The sequence below is a fragment of the Anastrepha obliqua genome, chromosome 1 (genome assembly GCF_027943255.1).
Source record: "Anastrepha obliqua isolate idAnaObli1 chromosome 1, idAnaObli1_1.0, whole genome shotgun sequence".
NCBI classification, from domain to species: Eukaryota; Metazoa; Arthropoda; class Insecta; order Diptera; family Tephritidae; genus Anastrepha; species Anastrepha obliqua.
The window spans coordinates 81,206,407-81,228,459 of record NC_072892.1 but is presented as its reverse complement, the minus strand read 5'-3'; the positions used below and the strand labels follow the sequence as shown (position 1 = coordinate 81,228,459).

General features: G+C 36.2%; 1 protein-coding gene across 1 annotated transcript in view; it reads left to right on the top strand.

The window, feature by feature from the left end:
• The window catches only part of LOC129235637 (uncharacterized), a 181,604-nt gene extending 159,887 nt beyond the window's left edge, over positions 1-21,717 (top strand). Inside the window, exons 8-9 of the mRNA XM_054869585.1 lie at positions 7,562-7,956; positions 21,518-21,717. Of these exons, the coding sequence (XP_054725560.1) occupies positions 7,562-7,956; positions 21,518-21,717 (595 nt within the window). The remainder of the gene's footprint in view (positions 1-7,561; positions 7,957-21,517) is intronic.
• The last annotated feature ends 336 nt before the right edge of the window (positions 21,718-22,053 follow it).

Below are 22,053 nucleotides of genomic sequence, written 5' to 3'. Positions count from 1 at the left end.
GCCTTAATGTATGTAAATATTTAAGAAATTACTTAGGAAGTCAAAAAGAACATTTGCATAAAGCCTTTTTAAACGCCCTGGGAATTTTCTTGCCCATTTCAAATGCGAAATCTTTGCACAGTTAACAAAGTAGTGGTTACGGTACTAAGGGCAATCAATTCGAGCCGACTTTCTCAAGAAGTAGTACCACGTTTAAAACTCCACCGCAACCGGATTATAAACTATTTCATAGGACGCTTATTTGGGATACATTTCTACACCCGTGGCATAGCAGGATTCTTAGAAATATTATTGTCCGCTCTTAGCCGATTTCTATTTCTTATTAAACAAAATTTTACAAAATCGTTCCAACGTTGAACAATACAGAGAAAATCAATTAGAAAATGCCACGCCGTCTCTACCAATAGCTCTCATCTTTTTCGCTTAGAATTTCCGCAACATAACAGAAGTGGTTTCAGAGAAAAGCGACGAAAAATTTGTAATCTAGTAAGGGGAGTCATGCCATTGTGCCAATATATACACCTCCGATATATCGGGATTAATATTTGTACATTAGTAAAAGAGGATAGCTTTAGATCAATATAACTTCTGCTCAAATATGAACGAGACGTTATCAATAAAACGGTCCGCGGATGACATATGGCAAAAATAAATCTTTTGTTTTTTGGTAGGACTGTTATAAGCTTACATGGCAAATTTCAGCGTGATATGTCACATAGTTTGTTTTCTGTGTTACTGTAAATAAGTCAAGCTCGAGTGTGTTCTTCGAATTCTCTTTTATGACTTCAATTGTCTCAAAATGTTTTCCACGGAGCGGCAACTTGAGCTTGGGAAACAGGAAAAAGTCACATGGAGCCATATCAGGCGAATACGGTGCTTGCGGAACGATATAAACATTATTTTTGTTCAAATAATTGCGAACAAGACGTGATGTGTGAGCTGGTGCATTATCGTGATGCAAGAACCATGACTTGTTGTCCCACAATTCCTTCCTTTTAAGACGAATGTTCTCACGCAAACGCTTTAAAACGTCTAAATAATCTTCAGCGTTAACCGATTTTGCGATTTCTGCGATTTTCAAGCACAATTTCCTTTACTTTTCCGATGTTTTCGTCGTTTACTGATGTTGCTGGACGACGTTAATGAGGCAAGTTTTCAACCGATGTACGGCCCTCTTTGAACGATTTGTACCACTGGAAAACACGTGCACGCGATAGAGCAGAGTCCCCATAGGTTGTCTGCAATATTTTTAAGGCGTCTGAAGCCGAAATTTTGTTGGAATAACAAACTTTCAAACAAATTCTCTGAATTTCCATCGTTAAATTCGAAGAACACACTCGAGCTTGACTTGTTTACAGTAGCACAGAAAACAAACTATGTGACATATCACGCTGAAATTTGTCATGTAAGCTTATAACAGTCCTACCAAAAAACAAAAAATTTATTTTTGCCATATGTCATCCGCGGACCGTTTTATTGATACCGTCTCGTTCATATTTGAGTAGAAGGTATGTATGTGCAAATACATACATATAAGTTTGAGTAAAATCAGATCAAGGGAACTTCAATAAAAGGTGCGGTAGCACGATGCACAGCACGTAGAGGCGTGACCAGCATTGGACCGTTAACCGGTTCTCAGCGATTTTTAAGGAATCAGCTGATTTGCTGACATCACATCAGATGTGACAGTGGTTTGTTTATGACAAAATTGAAATTTTCTTGGTGATATAAAATAACATCATACTTAGGTTACGTCGTTGCGGTATAAACAACGACTGATTGGACGAGCGTAAGAATACATGTGAAATGAGCGGGTAGAAAACATTGTGATGTGACAGCCGAAATTACTTTCAGAATTTTAGCTGGTACAGTTTTTGATGTGGCGTTTTGACGTATAGATAGATGATATGATTAGTTTCAGTAGATGCCAGTCGATGCCAAACAAGGCCCACCTCTCTAGAAGTTTTCGCAAAATGAGTTGCGTAGCTCTTTGTTCCTCACTTGACCTGATATTAAAGAACAGCGCAAACAACAGGCGCTGCCACTCTATCTACTTCAAGTATGCATTATCCGCAAAAATAAATGCAAGCTCTTTTATTTCAAGAGGGTAATAATCCAAAAAACCAAAATGTCGAGAAAAACGGCTTCAAAACTTGTAATTTACTAGGACAAAACTGTCCCTGCCATGTCCGACCGACTTTCGCAGGTCGAGTAGATTTAAAGAAAAGTAAAGAAAGGAAGTCAAGTTCAGTACAATGGACTTAATGTTGTATGTGTGCTGTGCTTGAAAGTTGTCCCGACAAAAAAAAATTAAATAAAAATAAAAAAATGTAAACAAAGTAATAGTAAATAAAGTTTTTCACCTAACGAGATACTGTTAATAGATATCGATATTTTTTACAAAGCACAAAGCACATTCACGTCTATAAAAAGTTCTCATACTTATACTTATACACATGTAGTAGTCCCTTATCGGTCAGCCGAAAAAAAATTCAGTTCAGTTGAGGTGGTGCTCTCAAAAATCATGAGTCATCGCAATCGACTGCTTGAAACACTGGGAGCTTCGGCCGAAATAAGCTCTCTAGTCTTTTGGACAGCTTTTGAATAAGCAACGGGGTCCCTGAAGTAAATACGATTGAACTTACGGACCCTTTTTCAAATTTCTAAGCAATCTTTCAAATTGTCACCGAATAAAATACATACACTTGAGCTCATACAATTAGGCCACTACATAGAGCATGTGGATTTAACAAAAACACAACATATATAAACTAAGCTTTTCCATAACGGTAATAAAATTAAGCTTGTTCCCTATGACAAAAATAAGGAGACAAACAAAAACAAAAGTTAACAATGCATTTGGGTAAAGTTCAGAATAGTATCAAAATACGTAAAGCCACGTGTGCTCACAGAAAATTCGGACGCCTCTCTCATTTATCCAATAAATATCATGTAAGCACCTTTTAACCATTCAGTAAGCATTTTGTAATGTATTCACATTTTTCAGCATATAAAAGTGTAGTGCATACATATACATACATACGTATGTACCATATACACGCTCATGGGCCTTATTGTGATCGGTGTTACTGAAAAATTCAATAAAAAACCAAATGACGACATGTTTATATACATACGAGTACATAGGTACTTACATTATAAGTATATTTGTCGTTCTCCGAGTGGTAACGTTGGCATGTTATGGCATTTTTATGTCCCTCTTAACAGTTTATTTCGCAACGCCATACTTTTGAAAGATTTCCCATTTTACCCTCAGAATCGTATTAGAAATCACGAATTCGATTGGGTGCAAATTCACACCCACCAACAAATGCAATACGCTGCATTAGTGTCAACAACCATAAAAACGAGCGAATAAATAATAACATCGCAAATATTTGTGTTTTATGATTGATGTGTGGATGTCGTTTGAAGAAAACCGACTGCATTCACAAACAACATTTGAGCATATGTATGTATGTATGTGGGTGCATGTGTACTCGCCAAAATGGAATACATGACCGCAAGTACCGCTATACATACATATATGTATATCATATCTGCGTATGCATGGAGCTGTATACAGCCTCAGCCCTGTGTATCGTGTCGACGCGCCATTTATGGTACACATGTCCGAGCATAGCTGAACAGGAAAATCGCATTTCAAAACTAATTAAATTACTAAGTCTCTTTCAAGATATACGCTTTTAACCAAAAGTGGGTGCGGCACCGTACATTTTCTAAAATTTTACTTGCGTGCTATTAATTTTTACGATATTTTTGACGATATCGTTTTGCTTGGAGCTTCTGTGATAGATTCTCAAAAAATGACACCTGATCTTTACACTTATTGTACCAACTACTAAACGTAAACCTGATTAAATCTGAGATTATGGTTTTCAGAGAATGTTCAAGAATTCATGCTGGCTGTCATTGGTTTTACGGTAGTGTTCCGATTGAAATCGTCAATGAATATAAATATCTTGGTTAAACTGAGCTCTCGGCGTATACTGTGAGCTTGACTTTTAGAGCTAGAGGCGGTGGCTTACTAAAGCTTAATGCGAGAGCCGTCCTTCTCGTTCTGTTATTCTTCAATTTGTACTGTTTCCAATTGAAATGTTGTTGAAGATACGTTCCATTTTATCGCTGGGTGTCCTATTTATTCAAATAATCGGTAAAGTGAAAGTTTTGGATCTACCACAGGTGTTAAATATAGGAAAGAAGTGAGGAAAGTATAGAGAACTGATTCTGAATGAATTCGCTCAGTTTAAAATTGAAGTGCTTTGCAGACATACAATATCAAATGTTAAATGTCTATGATTTTATTTATTTCTATTTTTATAAGAGTTTCCAACATTTCTAAACATATTTAATGTATAGAACAAATAAATATATTTCTACTACTACTATTACTATTTATTTTTTGTTTACATACAAGGTATCAATTGGTACCAATTTGAGTAATTTTGCTTCGATATCACATTTTTGTCTTTTTGAAGTGCAACTTCTTTAGCGGCGGTCTGATATTTGAGCGAGAATGGAGAGTGAATTGGAAAAAATTTAACGTTTAGAGATTTCGTTACGCGAGAGTGAAAAAAGATACAACGTAGAGAGAAGGAGAAAGAGAGCTATAGATTTTCTATACCTAAGACATAGGCTTCGTTGTAAGACAGAGTATACAGATATATAACATAGAGAGAAAGAGTTGCTGGTCATGTTGCAGCGCATAATATCAGTATAACAACGATACCAATCGGACGACGCACATCAACAATCCCGCTTAACAACAACAAAACGATTAACGCTAAACGATCACATTTACCATTAGTTTGTGCTTGTGCGACGACCATTCACAAGTCTCAGGGAAGCACGTATTCAGAAGTTGTTTACGAATATGATAAAAAACATTCGCAATCATTAGTTTACGTTGCTTTATCACGAGTCACTTGTATTGAAGGCTTGTGGATTATCACGAACGGAAATGATTTTAGATTCTACCATGGCCGACGAGCCTCATTTACAAGATGAGTTCCGGAGAGTATCGTTAAATAGACTGGAAACTGTGGATAAACAAATAATCGATTTCAAGACTCAGAGAAGAGGGCTATCTGTATATACTCTTAATTGTCAGAGCCTACGAGCACATTCCGCAGATTTAACAGACTCTGTCTTCCGCAAATCGAGTATAGCACTTTTGTCCGTAACTTGGTTAAACGATAACGAGGATATTAGTATACCAAATTTCAATTGCGTCATCAAATATAAGCGACTAAATGTTAGAGCTGGCGGTGTGGCAATCTACCACAATCAAGATGATAGCGTAAATATCGTCACACCAAACATGGAAATGACTGCAAGGCAGTCTCAGTCATATTCATCAAAGTCACACCAGTTGGCGATGTTTGCATTACAGAATGTCAAACGCTGAATGGAAAAACTATTGTCATAGCCGCCATCTATATCTCACCGAACCAAAATCTTGATGACATATATTAATATATTTCATCCACCGCTCACTACTGGTTTACAGCCACGCAGGTGCAAATGCACTTGGAAGAGGCGAAGACAAAATTCCATTGATTCTCGGGGGAGATTTCAACGTAAATTTCGGACCCAATGATTCTTTGCCGTTGATTTCAATTCGAGAAACATTCGGTTTGCAGCAATAACCCTAAAGAATCAACAACAAAATCCGGAACTACACTAGATGCAATTTTCACACGTAATCTAGAAAATATTGAATCACGTACATTTATTTCATATTTCAGCTATCACAAACCAATTATATCAGTATTACCAATTGAACCACCAACAGATGATAGCATAATGCATATATAGTTAATAAAATCGAATTTTGGTTACACAAATTTTATACTGTTGTATTTCTTTTGAAATTATCCCTGTCTCTTTCTCTTCCCCTCTCGCTCTTTCTCTCTCTCTCTCTCTTATTCACACTCATTCACACACAGAAGTTTCACTTCTACCACGTGTACATGCTGCACATGATTTTTTTAAATTAAAGTTATATGAGATTGATGAATGGTTATTGAACGATTTAGTCTAATTAAAGTCGATTAAAGTCCATCAACTGCCTCGGACAAAGAGAACCAAATTTCATTGAAAAAATAATTGTTTTCGTTATCATTCGCATTGACGGACAGACGGACATATCTAAATCAACTATGCATATATAATTGACGCTTACACCCTTTTTGGCTGTTTGGCCTAGCGCCTCCTCGGTTCGATTTGTGGCGGACGTCTTGATGTTGTTACAAATGGAATCAACTGCTCCCATTATTTTGAACATTTCGGTATATATGTAAATGCTAAATGTAAATCCCGATTTCTATAAGTTGTTACATACAACCATTTATAAACAAAATTTGTATATCCTATGAATTAGATTAGTCGTTTTGACTCCTGTCCATTTTGAAGTCAACTTCAGAATTCCACGGTGAAATAAGACCTCACTTCTATCTTGAAATGATCTTTTTCTCAAGCCTATCTTGAGGTCAGTTATGTACCACGATATTTTGTAAGTGCTTGGAGAGGTGATAAACGCCTGATCTGGATTTCCCAGGCCCTTACATCTAAACTCACGGTGTAACAGGCGTCGGAGTGTACAGTCTTCGGTGTTTTGATGGAACTCAACGCCCTCCCTATTTGCCAATTATAGCCTGCTTCATTCTTCTTAGCTGTAGGCAGTAAATATCCGAATTGAATGTTTGCCCCATAGAGGTAGGACTTAGGTATACGGTTCCTTTCGAATCCTACCAAACACACAGCAAATCTTTCTGATGTTCAATTCAGACTTGGCGATCGTTTGAGCTCAAATGGTTCATTTGCGTCAATTCTTGTGGTACCTATACATCGAGTTTTCTCTTGAGAAATTTAACAGCTGTCCAAAATTAAATTTTACTAAGATACATTTAAGTTCGGTTTGGTCCAAAATTAGCATTCCTTACTTGGTAAATTCTAATTTTATTTGGGTAAATTTAGTATACTTCTTTTTCAATTCAACCTGAATTTGATTTATTTAGTTTACCAATATGTCATGGCATTTTTGGAATCAATGTCCAAATCTTCGAATATATCAGCAGATGTTGCCACGTCTGCTGCATTCTCTGATTTTTTTTTTTGTTGTAGGTTCATACAGTTTTTTTCATTAATAACTTCAAAAATTCTAAACCAAATTAAAAAATTAGATAATATGTCTCCTATTTCTGGATATCTTAACCCCCAAATCCATTTTCAACTCAAGTCCGTGATTGACGTGGTTAAGCCAATTTACTAAAACTTTATTTGTTTAATTCATTTAATTATTCAATTAAATATTAAATTAAAATGTTCCATTCAACATGAAATTTCACTGTTTTTGTAGTTTAAGAAAACACACGAATTAAAATCTCATTTTGATGCACTTATCGAATTTGAGAATAAATGATGAAAAACTTAATATAATGTAACCAACTCACCGCACTTCCCATATTTTCATTATTATTGCAAGTTCGTACTCTAGCAAACTGATTTTGCATTCATTTCGCATTATTTGCTTTCACAGAAACTCATCAAAGCAGAAATATCGCCGGCACATCAACGAGAATGCCCTCGGCATAATACGCAGCACCCTCAACAGCGGCGGATTCGGGCCTCAGCCGCCTAACCTAAATAACGAGCTCGGCATACCACCAAACGCCGGACCGATGAGTCAACTGGCTGCCGGCTATGGACGACCAATATCACATCCCGGCGGCGGCATTGGTGTTGCAGCAGCAGCAGCTGCTGTAACGGCGGCTACAAAGGAGCGGGGTATGTTCTCACTTAGCCAGCTTAATATTGACTTGGAGGAGGCGCACAACAACAATGGCCGTATGGAACTGACGTGCTTGTCCACAATACCATCAGCAATAGGTCAAGGGGAGATGTTTGCTGATTACAAGACCTACTCGGTGAAAGGTGAGTACAGGTTGTCCCAATAAAACCTAGCCGTGCTTTTTGTTACATTACTGGCAGATGCCTCAAACTCGCACTTCACTGCCGTCCGACCGTAAGTAATGCACAGAGATGTCAGAAGGACAAAATATATCAATGTATGTATGTATTTGTAGTACATACATGTGAACGATTGTGTGACCGGCTCTTTGCATGCCTACTGTACTCGTATTCGCTGGGATTGGTGATTTTCGATGTTTTTTGTGCTGTAAGCTGTTAAAGCGAAAGTGGCAATTTTACCGTTGAAATATTTATGCATAGTCCATGTAAATTTGTGGTTCTGTTTAACTATACTGTAGGGTAGTGGTGAATGCTATTCGAGCCTGTAATCGGGCAGCTCGCTTTCACTCACATACATTTGCATTTATGGGCGTGTGTACGTATATACACAACTACATCTATGCATGCGAACTTTATTATGAAATACATGCATACTTATTAGATTTTGAGTGAGCTTCATTGGAATTTGACGTGATTTATGTAGGCGTAAAGTAGGTTGAACCCAACGGCTTAAGGGTCAGCGTTTCCATTGAGCTGATTGCATTATTCATTTAAATTTTCTAAAAATTGTGAATGTGTGTGTAATGCCCGAAACGTCGCATAGGTCACATTGGGTTACCTAATGTGCTGAAGAGGTTTGCTGTCCATGAAGTGATTCAAATTAAGTTAAGCTCTAAGGAACTCAAACAAATTGTTCACAAAAAGGAGCATTGCTAACATTGGCTGCGAATTTAACTTCGGTCACTTGCAAGTTTCCACATTGAAAACACCCATATATAAATACAGTGAAACCTCGGTGTAACGAAGTTAAAGCGGCTGGACAAATGCTTCGTCATATCTATACGTTTGTTACACTAATTTCATGAAATAACGGGTGATTTTTTAAGAGCTATAAGAAAGTTTTTCAAAAAAACACACGTAAAATTCAGAAAAATGCATGCAATTTTTATTTAAATCGATAGTACAGTCCATATAATTTAATGTTTGAAGGTTATTTCATGCAAATGTTGACCGTGACTGCGCTTCAAATGGTCCATCCGCTTAGTCCAATTTTGGCACACTCTTTCCAATGTTTCACACATAAATGCTTTAATGTTGTCTTCCAATGCGTTAATTGAAGTAGGCTTGTCGAAATAGACATGAGCTTTAACGTAGCCCCACAAAAAATAATCTAAAGGCGTTATATCGCACGATCTGGGTGGCCAATTGACAGGTCCCGAACGTGAAATAAATTGTTCATCGAACTCGCCTCTCAACAAGTCCATTGTTACGCGTGCTGTGTGGCATGCGGCACCGTCTTGCTGAAACCACATGTCATACAAATCAAGCTCTTGCATTTTGGGCAAAAAAAAGTTGGATATCATTTCATGGTAGCGCTCACCATTCACAGTTACGTTACGATTCGCAGCATCTTTGAAGAAGTGCGGTCCAATGATACCTCCAGCCCATAAACCGCACCAAACTTTGACGTTTTCTGGATACATTGGTAGCTCTTGCAATTCTTCTGGCTGATCTTCACTCCCATATCGAAAATTCTGCTTATTTACGTACCCATTGATCCAAAAATGAGCTTCGTCGCTGAACACAATTTTTCGACTTTAAACTTTCTTAACAGAATACGCATTTTTATAATAAAATTCAATGATTTGCAAGCGTTGTTCGTTTATAAGACGATTCATGGTTAAATTATAAACCAAACTGAAGATGTTTGACAGTGAAACAAAACATGAAACGTGCGTCAGCTGTTTAAACCAACTGTTTAAAAAGATAATAGGTAAAAAATCGCCCTTTAGTTCAAGGAATATATTCAAAAAACTCAAAAAGTACAAGTTTATTCCTCAAAAGCGATATTATCGCCTTCAAAGTATTACCCATCTACTGCAACGCATTTCTGCCAGCGTTTCATCCAGCTTTTGAAAAATTTCTCAAACTCTATTTTCGGTTCAGCCATCAGAACCGTGTTCGATTTTTCCATTACTTTCTTCGTACGCATTCCCCATAGTGATTTTGTAGCTCAATCTAACAAGAAAAAGTCACAGGGAGTCATATCAGTTGAATTCGATGGCGGTTGGATTGTATCGATGAATTTTTTTCCTGCAAATCCTTTCATTTTAGGCGAACTGATTCTCATACGAGTAAACATCTCATAATGTCCAAATAATAATCCTTATAAACTGTCTGACCTTTCGGCAAAAAATCGTGGTGTACAATACCGCCTTAATCCATAAAAACTGTGAGCATCGATTTTTTTTTTTTTGACTGAAAACAAAGTGGTTTTTTTGGCTTTGGTTCTTTCGGAGTTCTCCACTTACTTGACTAGTGCCTGGTGCTTGGATTGCATGTCGTACTCATAAGCTCACGTCTCGTCTACAGTAATGATGCGTTTGAAGACTGAAGTTTGGATTCAGTCTTGAAAATCATGGATTTGGGGTGAAATTCGGGCCCTTTGGAACCAAACTTGCAGCAACACGATGCAAACCTAAATCTTTAACTACAATCTTCTGAAAAGATCCACAAACAATGCTTAAGTCTTTTGCTAGCTCTTTGATGGTTAATTTGCGATTATGTAACAATTTCTCTTTCACTTTATTGACGTTAACATGGGTTTTCGATGCCGACGTCATCCTCGATGAACTCACCACATCTTCATAAGCGTTCATGCCACTCGTAAACGTCGGCTTTCTTTATAGTGTCAGTAACGAAATATATAGTTTTCCAACATTACTAAGATTTTCGCACCATTGAATCTATTTTTAAGGCAAAATTTATTACAAAGTCGTTATTTCAAATTTAAATCCATTTTTAAAACTGTAAAAACTCGAAAACACGTGCAGAGGTAGGCCTACTCAAGACGGTGTAACTTTAATAAATCTGAAGCAATGGCGATACATTTTTGGTAGCAATGTCATTCATAGATATGGCAACCTAAACAAAAACAAAAGAGATCTCAGATCAGTTGACCTAGAGCGTCATATAGCGGTTGTTCCGGGAACTTTTTGATTAAGGTGGTATTTATAGGATATCAAAAACTCGATACAAAGAAGAATGTGATGAGTTTTTAAACAGTTAAAAAACAGTTTTCAAAAGAAGTTAAAAGTTTTCAATTTGTGCAAATTATTATGTTATTTCATTCATTTTGAATAAAACCATCAATAGAATTTTTTACAGATGTCAAATTCCCAAATATACAATGCGGTGTAGAATGCCTCACCGCAAACAATTTTTGGAGCTTTTTAATTGCATTTCTGTCGGGTAGGTAAATCGACTTAAGCTTCACTGGATACCTTACTTTGACAAAAAATTTAAACATGACTGACACGGTGCACTCAACGCACTGCACTTCGTTATGTAGAGGATGGTTCACTGTATTGTTATTGTCCATCAATTGCCCGATTCTTTAGCTCAAAGTGATGGTATTTAAGTTTTTCACACAAGGATCTTAATTATAATTTAAAAAATAAAACAATTGACTGTAATCTAAAAAATACTTGGATAATAGGTGTATATTAGTTTATTGCTATTTATGAGTAGCCCTTAACCTTCTCAGCCAAAATCGCCATTCACGAATATACAATTTTTTTCATTTTATATACCTACTCTACCAAGTCTACTAACGGTAAATATTAAAAAAAAGCGGAAGAAAGTGGCTCACAGTGCAAAATAAAGCCTCTTCAGATTTATTTTTTGTCCGGAAATGAGCTAAAATTAGGCATAATGAAGGCATATTTATTAAAGTCTGCCGTTTACATGTGCTAAAAGCAAACATATATGTATGTATGTATGCGTATTATTATTGTTAGTTGCTAGAGCGCCTGCTTTGCGCGCATAGTGGCGAAACAACCGTTGACTGCTTTTCGCTTTTGCCATAATTTGGGTCCACGTAAGAGAGTCGTCGAGAGAGGAGCTGAGTGCTCCTCATTAAGGCTACATCACCAAAATACTTTAGAGCGTCCCCTGCGGCCTGACCCGTGTGTGTTCCATTGTACTTACCTGTATGCCGGTCGCTGGTTTGCGCAGTGTATGGCCAATCCACTTCCATTTGTGTTCTCGTATTTCAGTGTCTATTTCAGTCTATAAAACTGGTTTTAGGACACCGGTTTACAAATGCTTGCAACTTTTGAGTCGCAGATATAGACACTAACCATGTTTCGCCATACAGCAGAATGGAGCTTTTGCTTTTTTTGTTGTGGTACCAATATCATCTATTGCTCCACCGTCCAGGGTGATTTGGTTTCCGAGATAGGTGCGGCTTTTGACGTTATCGAGGAATCTCCAAAAAGTGTGAACGTTTTCTGGCGCATGATGCTGATTTCCATAGTTTTGGGTTTCTTGAGAGTGCACAGTAGTTCCGCCATAGGACATTGGATGAAAATAGTCATGTTAAAATTATGCAACAATATTTAGCTAAATGTTAGTTCATTAGTCATAGTAACTTAGAGTACAAAAGAAATTTCAACTGCACAAACAATTCACTTATAATTGTGCCTCCAAAGTAAGAGAATTTGAAAAGTGAGAGTTAGCGTGGTCTCCGCTCCGTACTTACGCAGTTCTGAGAAGTGTTATTTTTCTAAGCATTACTGTGTTTATGACCTGTTGTACAATGGAAATTCAAGTTGAAGGTATGTACAACATGTTAAACGTTTTGTTATCTTTTTTAATTATTATCGTACTTTAAAATTTGTCGTTTATTTTTTTTTATAAGAAGTTTGTAAAGTTTTAACTAAGTTCGCACGAATCCGCACAAATGAAACATACATTAAAATATTCTTACGTATGTCCTCTTTAAGAAAAATAATTCCCAGCTGCGATGACCTGCGATTGCGCTTGATATAGGGTCTAATCTGTACCTATGTGACTCATGTACGAGTAAATCTTATATTTGTGGTGCGACACCTAAAGAAATGAATGACTTAGAAAAGTGTGGAAACAAACAAGTAAACTCCAGTAGATTTGAATTTGGTTTATTACCCCTGCATTCTTGGATTAGATTTTTTGAATACTTTATTCATGTTTCTTATAGAATTGAATTTAAAAGGTGGCAAGCACGTTCATCTGAGCAAAAAGCACTTTTAGCTAAGAGAAAGGAATTTGTTCAGAGGGAGTTTAGAGAACAATTAGGCTTGATAGTTGACAAACAGCGAAGTGGAGGAAGTGGCACCTCTAATGATGGAAATACAGCACGAAAATGTTTCCTTCATTCAACCATATCATCCGAAATCACAGGAATAGAAAAACACGTTATAGACAGATGTAGCTATCTCCTACAATGTCTTTCATCTGGTTTTAAAATTAATTCGAATAAATTCAAAATATACGCACTAGACACTGCTAAAATTCTAGTTAGTAAATATTCATGGTATAATTTACCTGCATCAGTTCATAAAGTGCTCATTCATGGGTCGGAGGTGATCGATTATTGTTTATTATCAATTGGAGAATTACCAGAGGAGGCAGCTGAATCATGTAATAAATTAGTGATACAATTCAGACGTGACAATACCAGAAAGCACTCAAGAACTGTAACTAACACGGATCTTTTGCACAGGCTACTTCTTAATTCGGATCCATTTATATCTAGTCTACGAAAATTACCATGTAAAAAGATATCTATGATGTCAAGAGAAGTATTAGATTTATTTATTATTTGATTCACTTTTTGGAAGTGAATATTTTATTGTTTTCATAAATAAGAATAAGTTAACTGGTATCAAAGTATACTTTATGCTCATCCTTTCGGAATTTAATGTTTTTTTTTCATTATTGTTTATAATTTAAGATTTATGCCAAACTTTAAACGAAATAAAAAAATTTTATATAAAAAATGTGTGTACCTAATTTTCCTTTGACTTTTTATTTTAGTTATATATTACTTTATTAATATATATATTATTATTATTATATCTTATTTATACTCTTATTATATATATTACTTTTTATATGTCTTAATGTTTTTGTAACAAATAAAAACAACTTAAAAACGTACTAAAAAGTCATTTATCACGCCAAAAGTTCTTATGACCGCTCTTCCTACGCGGCGGGACCACTGTGCAGTGGTTCGTAGTACTAGATTTTTAGCTTGAAAGCTTAAGTCATTAAGTTTGCTCCTCTAGGCCGTGATAAGAGAGCGATTTTATCGGCGTATTCAAGGTCGCCAACATATTGATCGTATTCCAAAGAATGTATAATATATACGTACACTTTAACAAAAATTAAATAAATAAATACATTTTAAACCAAATAAAAAGAAATAATTCATCGTGTTTTCACTTAAAACCTGATTACCAATAATTTTCTAAAGAAAAATCTAAGGTTTTTTCCCTTCACTATACTCTTAATCAGTCAATGTAGCTACGGGTGTATGAGCTGTCATTAACAAAAGTGTGGTAAAACGTGAAGGTTTTTGCTACACTGCAAAATATAATAATTAGTAAGCAAATCGAATAAATCTAAGGCGTGCTCGCGAAAAGAGGATCATCCTAATGTACATATGCATGTATGTGAAAGTCTTTTTCTTGACTTGTTTGCTACTATTTTTTTTGTTTGCGCTCCCGAAAACTTATAACCTTTGGCTTGCTATATTGGCGTTGTTTAAGGCATATTTCAAACCAGCACAGTCTGTCTAATAGAAGCGTGTCCGGCAAAATTCAAACTTTGAGTTCCGTTATAAAAAAAATTTAATTGCTGCTAAGTAGGTGGGTGCTTTTCATAATGTGCGTTGAGCAATTTGTTGGTTTTGGCGAAATTTAGAAAGCGTACGTTGTTTTTACAAAATGAGTTCCTCGCATGAAAAACTATTTAAAGCAGCGTTCAGAAATAAATGAGTGCAACGGTATGCCGAAGCAAAGACGTTGATAACTTCTTCGGACGAGGCCCAAAAAATACCTCTACAAAGCAAGATCAACCGAAAAGCCAAACTTATGGTTGGGTGAAGCTGAATCAGTGTAAGGGAAAGTGGTGTTAATATATCCATACACACGATTCGAGGACATTGATGTGCAGAAGACCTTGAATTCCGGAGCAGTTTGAAAAAACCGCTGCTCTCACTATTGCACATTGAAAAAAATACTTGCATGGGCTAAGACAAATTCACAACGGAATTAGGCAAACTCAATATTCACCGATGAATCCTCCTCTTGGGCAAATAGTTGCATACATTAGTTCTGGTGCACTGCTGATAATGGACAACTCAATGAACTGGTAATCTTTCATGTAAAGGTTCATGTTTGGGGCTGCTTCTCCGAGAAAAAGATTTGGTCATTTATTTGTGTTTACCACCAATTTGAATGCAGGTTTGAATAATAAAATTTACTAAAAACCATCACTGTTATCAACTGCGGCGATATTTAGAAGAACTAGCCAACATTGGGACGAAGCTGAAAGTGTGTAGAGTGGAAACAGCAAATGGGATTGAAATGTTCGATTGGCCTGGTGCTAACTCTATTGAACATTTTGGGACAATAGTTAAGCAAAAACTCAAAGAAAAGCAAATATTAATTGATGATCGTTATGACATGGACAGTTTTCAAGGCAAACTCGGCTGGCTTGGAGCCGATTACGTCCGCAACTTTCGCAGGAATTAACACAAAGTATGACTCAAAGATGTGCAACCATTATAACCAATGGTGGTGACTATACATTTGATTGAATCTCTTGCGTATAAGAAATATTATGAGCCCATACAATACAATCGAATTGTTGAAATAGTTTCTAGGTTATGGCAGTCACGCTTCTATTAGACCGACTGTATATGTGTAGGCATACATGGGCGTTAGTTCCAAACCTTCGAAGGAAGTCATTAAGTTGTACTTAAACGTTCGCCTTTTATGAGTGTTATTTGGGGAGTTGGAGTACCGGCACTGGGGCGGCGTCAAACTGTCGTAAATTGTGAGAAATAATTTGTGTATTTCTTGTGGAGGACTAATGCACACCTCCGCCTCATGAGTTATTGCTGCAGTTATCCTACAGGTGCGTTGCCAAATAGTACAGACGCAACGTGGCTTAACCTATTTGTACTTACTCGTATAATCAGCAACAACTTGGCTGGCTAAGTCGCCAATATGTTCGTGCGTTTGTAATTGTTTGACGAGATGGGCGGACAGAGAAATGAGTGGCGGCTTCAGAAACTTCCTCGTGTTTGCGTATTTACACTATTATGTATTGTAGTAAATTATTATACCAGCAATTTATTATAACATACCTACGCACTAACGCGTTTTCTGCCAAGCCAAAATTCCACACCTTAGCTTTACAGAAAATGAATGCAAAATAAATTTGCGTTAACTACGGAGGTCAGCAAGAGAACAAAAACCCAAAAGTTCACTGGAAACTGTTATTGGTTTTTCTGGTCTTATTACTGTTATATGTTTTTTTGTTTTTTGTTTAGTTTTTGTTTTTGTTTTGGCACTTTAAATGTGTAAAAGTTTGCGCTTCATTCAAGATTCCATTCACGCAAAAAAGTCGAGCAGAGTTTAATTTCTCAACTCATAAATAATTAATTGTGCAATGTGGGGCGTAAAAGCAAAATGATATTTGAAGTTCATTCAGCTTTTACTCAACTGTCGCAGCTATAAACACCAAAAGGTGTTGTGCCCTGCATCGTCACCCAATCATCGCTGCCAGGACAGATTATTTGATACAAGTTTCACTTTTGTTTCTAATCCGTCAAATTTGTATGCACGTGAGAAATAAATCAAAACATTGAAAATCTTTTGCCAGTTATTTGATTGAATTGGTTTTGAAATATTTCTCTCGACTGGCCTTTGCCACAAAGCCATGGTTTAGCCGGCTACTGCCAATGGTTTTTCAGACACTTCGTCCAGTCTGAAATGGGAAAGCTGTTGACTTTGTTTTCGCTTAATCCTTGTTTGTTTTGTTGACATATTTGTGTTGGGATTCATTTGCGCAAAGGAGTTGAATGACTGTCCACAGAAATTTCTCGTAGCTAACAAAAGTCGGAATGAAATTATTTTCGAGTAAATGCACACCAACCGAACAAGTTGTATGAGCGGATTTGGGTTAGGAACTCAGAAACATGACACCTTTTTCCATTACTTTTTAAATTATTTAAAATTGAATCCATGTCATCAATCAAATGATGAGTGATAGCTAGACGGAAATTCGTTAGCTTATATCCGGTGCGGTTGAGCATGAAATTTAAGTAAAATTTTGCTTAGCCTATTTTTAGGCGTAGTGATACAGTTATTTGGGTAGTGAGGGCAAGCGGAAATAAAATTCTTTTTAAAACGATAGACAATATTATTGGAGGACTTGAATAAAATATTATTTGTGTTTAGTATTTGATATATTCGATTCGATGATATTTATAAACACCTTCTGTGATGAAATTTATTAAATCTACTGAATTATTTTGTCGACTTTAATCGGAATCGAAGATTATGCGACTAAGTGAATTGTTTAATTTTGTTAAGCCAGCTTCTTAGTTTTTGCTTCTAAAATATTTTACCCTTAAGACGAAGCACAATAGCTATAGCTCATGGCCGAACAACAAAGACGAAGTCACAGTGTATACACTGAGCAAAGTATCATAGACAAAACAAAAAACGTATGCGTGCTTATTTGACAATTCGTTTGAATGTATTGTTTGAAAGTTTGCACTAAGTGTCATTAGTTTTAACCCTAATGAAATTACTTTTCATTTGTGGAAATTGGAAAATAAATATTTTGTGCATAGTAAAAAAATTAACTAAAAACCAATGCCGCGAAATCCGTGTTTTTTGTGCAACAGCACAAAGTGTACTGGACGCGCTGTTTTGTATCTCACGCGACAAAAAGCAACATTGGGGAATTGCGTGCCGTATGTTACTTCATTGCAATCCATAGCTCACATTTGTGGGAATCACCAGTTGGTACCGCATCGAATACTTTCAGAGCCGGAGCGTATGTATCCATTCGCATGACATGACCCAGCCAACGCAGTCGCTGGATCTTTATTCGCTGCGCTGCTCATTGTTTCATCACAACAGTCAATTTCAGCCTCGATAATGTTGAACAATCAAAAAAACAGCGACAACATCGATCTTCTACTTTCTACTAATTAGAAGTAAGCGGGATTTATATGAACGGACAGGGTCAGATAAATTCAGTGAAGAGAGAACATACATTAAACAACATTTTGTGCTCGTTCAATTCTGTCAATAGGTAAGATACATGGTAAGTTGCAAACTTTTCCTTCTGATAAAAAATGGAGTACGCTTTAGATAGCATGAAGTCTATATGATTAAGAAATATGAAACGTAATTTTATTACTCCAGATGAAATTTTCGGATTTATTCAGGTTTCTGACGACGATAAAAAACAATTTTGCTTACAATGCTGGTTTTGTGGTGAAACATTTTCTCTCTGCCATGGGCCCAATTCGTTTCCCACGTCCAAACTACATTCAAATAAAGTCTTCAAAAAGCAAGGTGAAACGCAAACGGAGTAAAGGTTGATTTCAATACACTTGTTTCGTAAATAATATTAAATTGTGTAGACGCCAAGACAGCAAGGAACTAATAAAAGAGATACAAAACTTAAAAAGATATTTTGTTATTATATTTAAATATTATTTACTTGCAACATTGTTTTTCTTTAATTTTCCGTTTGATTTTTGTTGAAGAAATACATTCAGTCTGTGAAATTTTATTTATTTGTGAATAAAAAATTTAAAATGACTAAGTCAAGCTATGCAATTTAGAAGACAACGACGACGGATGAAGGCGTGACTACCATTATAAATGGAGAGAACGTAGGTTCGAATCTCGGTGAAACAACAAAATAAATAAAAAGTTTTTTCTAATAGCGGTCGCCCCTCGGCAGGCTTGATATAGTAAATATTACAATCATTCTATTGGCAACTACCTATGTACAGAGGGTTATGAAAGTGAAGCAAAATGCATCCCACGCTTTTAAATCTAATTTGAATTACTCTTTTTTTATCTTAATTTTTGTTATAATTCTGTTCTGAGGTAGTTGACTATGACTGATCGTTCGATTTGCTATTACTTCATTATAGGTCTCTTTGTCATTAAAATTTATTTTCTACTTTTTAGTTCGATTAGCAATAAAGCGTTTTTTTTTTGGTTTTTTAACTATTTTTTTATTTTCTACTTTTTAGTTCGATTAGCAAAAAAATGTGTTTTTTACTTTCTTTAAACTATTTTTTTTTATTATGAATGAAAATTATTGTTATCATTGCAGTCAGTGAATAAATGATTTGATATATTCGTGTTATATTTAATTCCTTTCTTATCGACTGTGAGTCTAAAGCTATGCAGTTATCGGCCGTGATAAAGAAGTAATCGGGATGAAGAACTTATTTCGTGGAGGGAGCCTGAGAAACTGATTTACAAGAATAAATAAAGATTTTTCATTTTACAATCAAATTCACCTTACTTTTTGCCCACAGTAAAAAAAAGAAAATATTAATCCTGGCAATCCTAATAAGGATAATGGAAAACTTTTATCAAATTATTGCATTGTCATCGGTCCTTGATAGGTGTGCAAAATTTCAAGTCGATTAGATTTTTAGAAGTCAGTAAAAATTAAGCTCAAAGATTCCGTTACATACATACATACATACAACCCGACCTAATAAAAGTGTGTTAAAAATATCTGCCGTTCGAAGTAGGAGGGCTGTAGGTCTCTCTATTTGTGGAACAACATCAAGACGCACACCACAAATAGGAGGAGGAGCTCGGCCAAACACCCAAAAAGGGTGTACCCGCCAATTACATATATATACGAGTATATTCCATTCTAACGCTATGACGTGCACGTTCTGGCGTATGTATTCGGGTTGGCAATTTTATTAATTTTTATGATACCGCGATTTTCGGGATCTCTTTCTTGCAGTTGTGGGATCCTGAAATTAGTAAAGGGATTTAGATATTCATTATGTTGCAATGACTTAACTCGAAAAAAATTCCATCAATATTGTTTGAGAAGCCTCCTACGATTTAATAAATAATAAGTAAATGTGTTTTAAATATATAATATTTTTTAATTTCAAGTGTTAATTATTTCATTAGCAACAAAATGAAACACTAATAGTACTTTAGCGTGTACATATTTGATAAAGTAACTGCAGATATGTCGAAAAAAGATCGTTGCAAAAAACTGAAAATGTAAACAAGTGTATTTTGTGATTGCTTCTTTTTTTAATTTCTTAAAATTTAGGTAATTATCATTTCTGATAAAATGAAAAATCAAGTTCAAAAACAAAACATATCATTATTTACTGTAAAAGGGGATTTACCCCTCGATTTCATATGAGGCAGTGTAGTATGTATGGACTCGCATGCTGTCGCAACCTTTCGCTACTGTAGAGTGCATTTTGCATTCAGGCGCCCCCCACTTTACAGGTTAAGCACAGTAGCTTCTTGTACATCCTATGCTTGCCGAGATATGCCTAAGTTTTGGGGAAATTTTCTAACAATTTTCAACCTTTGATATCTTTGTTTTATAAGCTTCATACTAACGACTGTTAAGCCCAGCAACGGCTACCTGGTGTTACATAATATTACCTAATTTAGTAAAATGTTTCTCTTCAAGAATATCGAATCTTTTGATAACTTACAAACTCTCTTCATTTATAATTGGCGCGCCGATATTTTTTGGGGTATTTGGTCTAGCTCCTCTCAAAATTTATTGTGCGCGTCTTGATGTTGTCCTACAAATGGGGGCCTACAGTTTTATACTGCCTGCGAAGGACAGATGGTTTTTTTATCTTACCAGAAATACGCTCGGAGGCTTGTTATTGAATGCCAAGGGCGACCGCTGTCATAAACAACCTTTTCTATCATCTTAATATTTCATGCCCATGGTGGGTTTCGAACCCGCGCGAAACAATTCTGCTACGGCGGCCGTGGTTACACTCATTAGTTTACTAAAAAAGTAGGTACTTTTTTTTAATTTTGTCCTATTCACTACTTTTTCTGCTTTGCTTGTTAGATCCTGCTACTCTTGAAAATACATTTAATTGGTTTTCGACCACAAGCTATTCGACCTTTTTTTAACTGCGGCAGTTCAGTTACTTATTTCAGTCGGTTTACGAGTAAATGGTATTCTTAAAATAACAACAATAATGCAGCTCAATAGCATTTTGCTGAAACGTATGAAAGTATGGCCGTGTAGGTCGCATTTTAAATCGTTATTCTTAATGCCTACATCAGCAGAAATGCATGCATGTATGTATGTATGTACGTACATATGTACACGTTTGACCTGATGCTGGTTAGCTATTCGCTGTGCTCAATTAATTTCATCAATTTGCCTTCACTCTAAATGTCAATCTAATACTTTGGCAACCCATTTCAGCGCTACCATTGCTGACGGATGGCAATGAGAGGGAGCGATCTGTGGGTTACAATGTACTTTTTATGCTGTAGAAATTTAACTCCAAATTAATTTTTTTCTTTTTCTTATTATTCCATGTGCCGCGTTTCTCCTTGCATCTTCTACCTGTGGCGCCTTTAAACCGGTTCACTTACACACAAATGGATCCACGAATGGTTGCTGGATACAGTTGAACTCATACGAATGGAAACTTCGTCAACAACAACTACAGCCCCAAGCATAGGAATGGCAGCGCTTGGTAATGGCGCCTCACATTCCGGCGAAGCGGCGGCAGCTGATAGACCAACCATTAGCCTCACAATTGCAGCCACATACACATGGGCCATACTAGCAGTGCAGGTAGCTGTGTTGCAGATGTTGTGCTACTGAATGATAAAATAGAAAGCTTACCACTACGCACCGGCTGCCTGACGGTAGGTGCCACCGGCTTCGGTTTTCGATGCAACCCCGTCTCGGCCCACCGAACGACCAACCGAAAGTAGAAACAAAAATCTTGGTTCGCTGTAGTAAAAACTACAGTTAAACCCAGCTGATATGTACCTTTAGAAAAATATCCCTCTCTCTTTCTTCATATATAGCATAAAACAGAAACAAAAACAAACAAGGCACAAAGTACATACTTAGTAATAAAAAAGGGAATATGTAAAGGGAACTAAATATAAAATTGAAACGACGAATTGTAGAAAGTTAGTAAGGAAAGGTAAA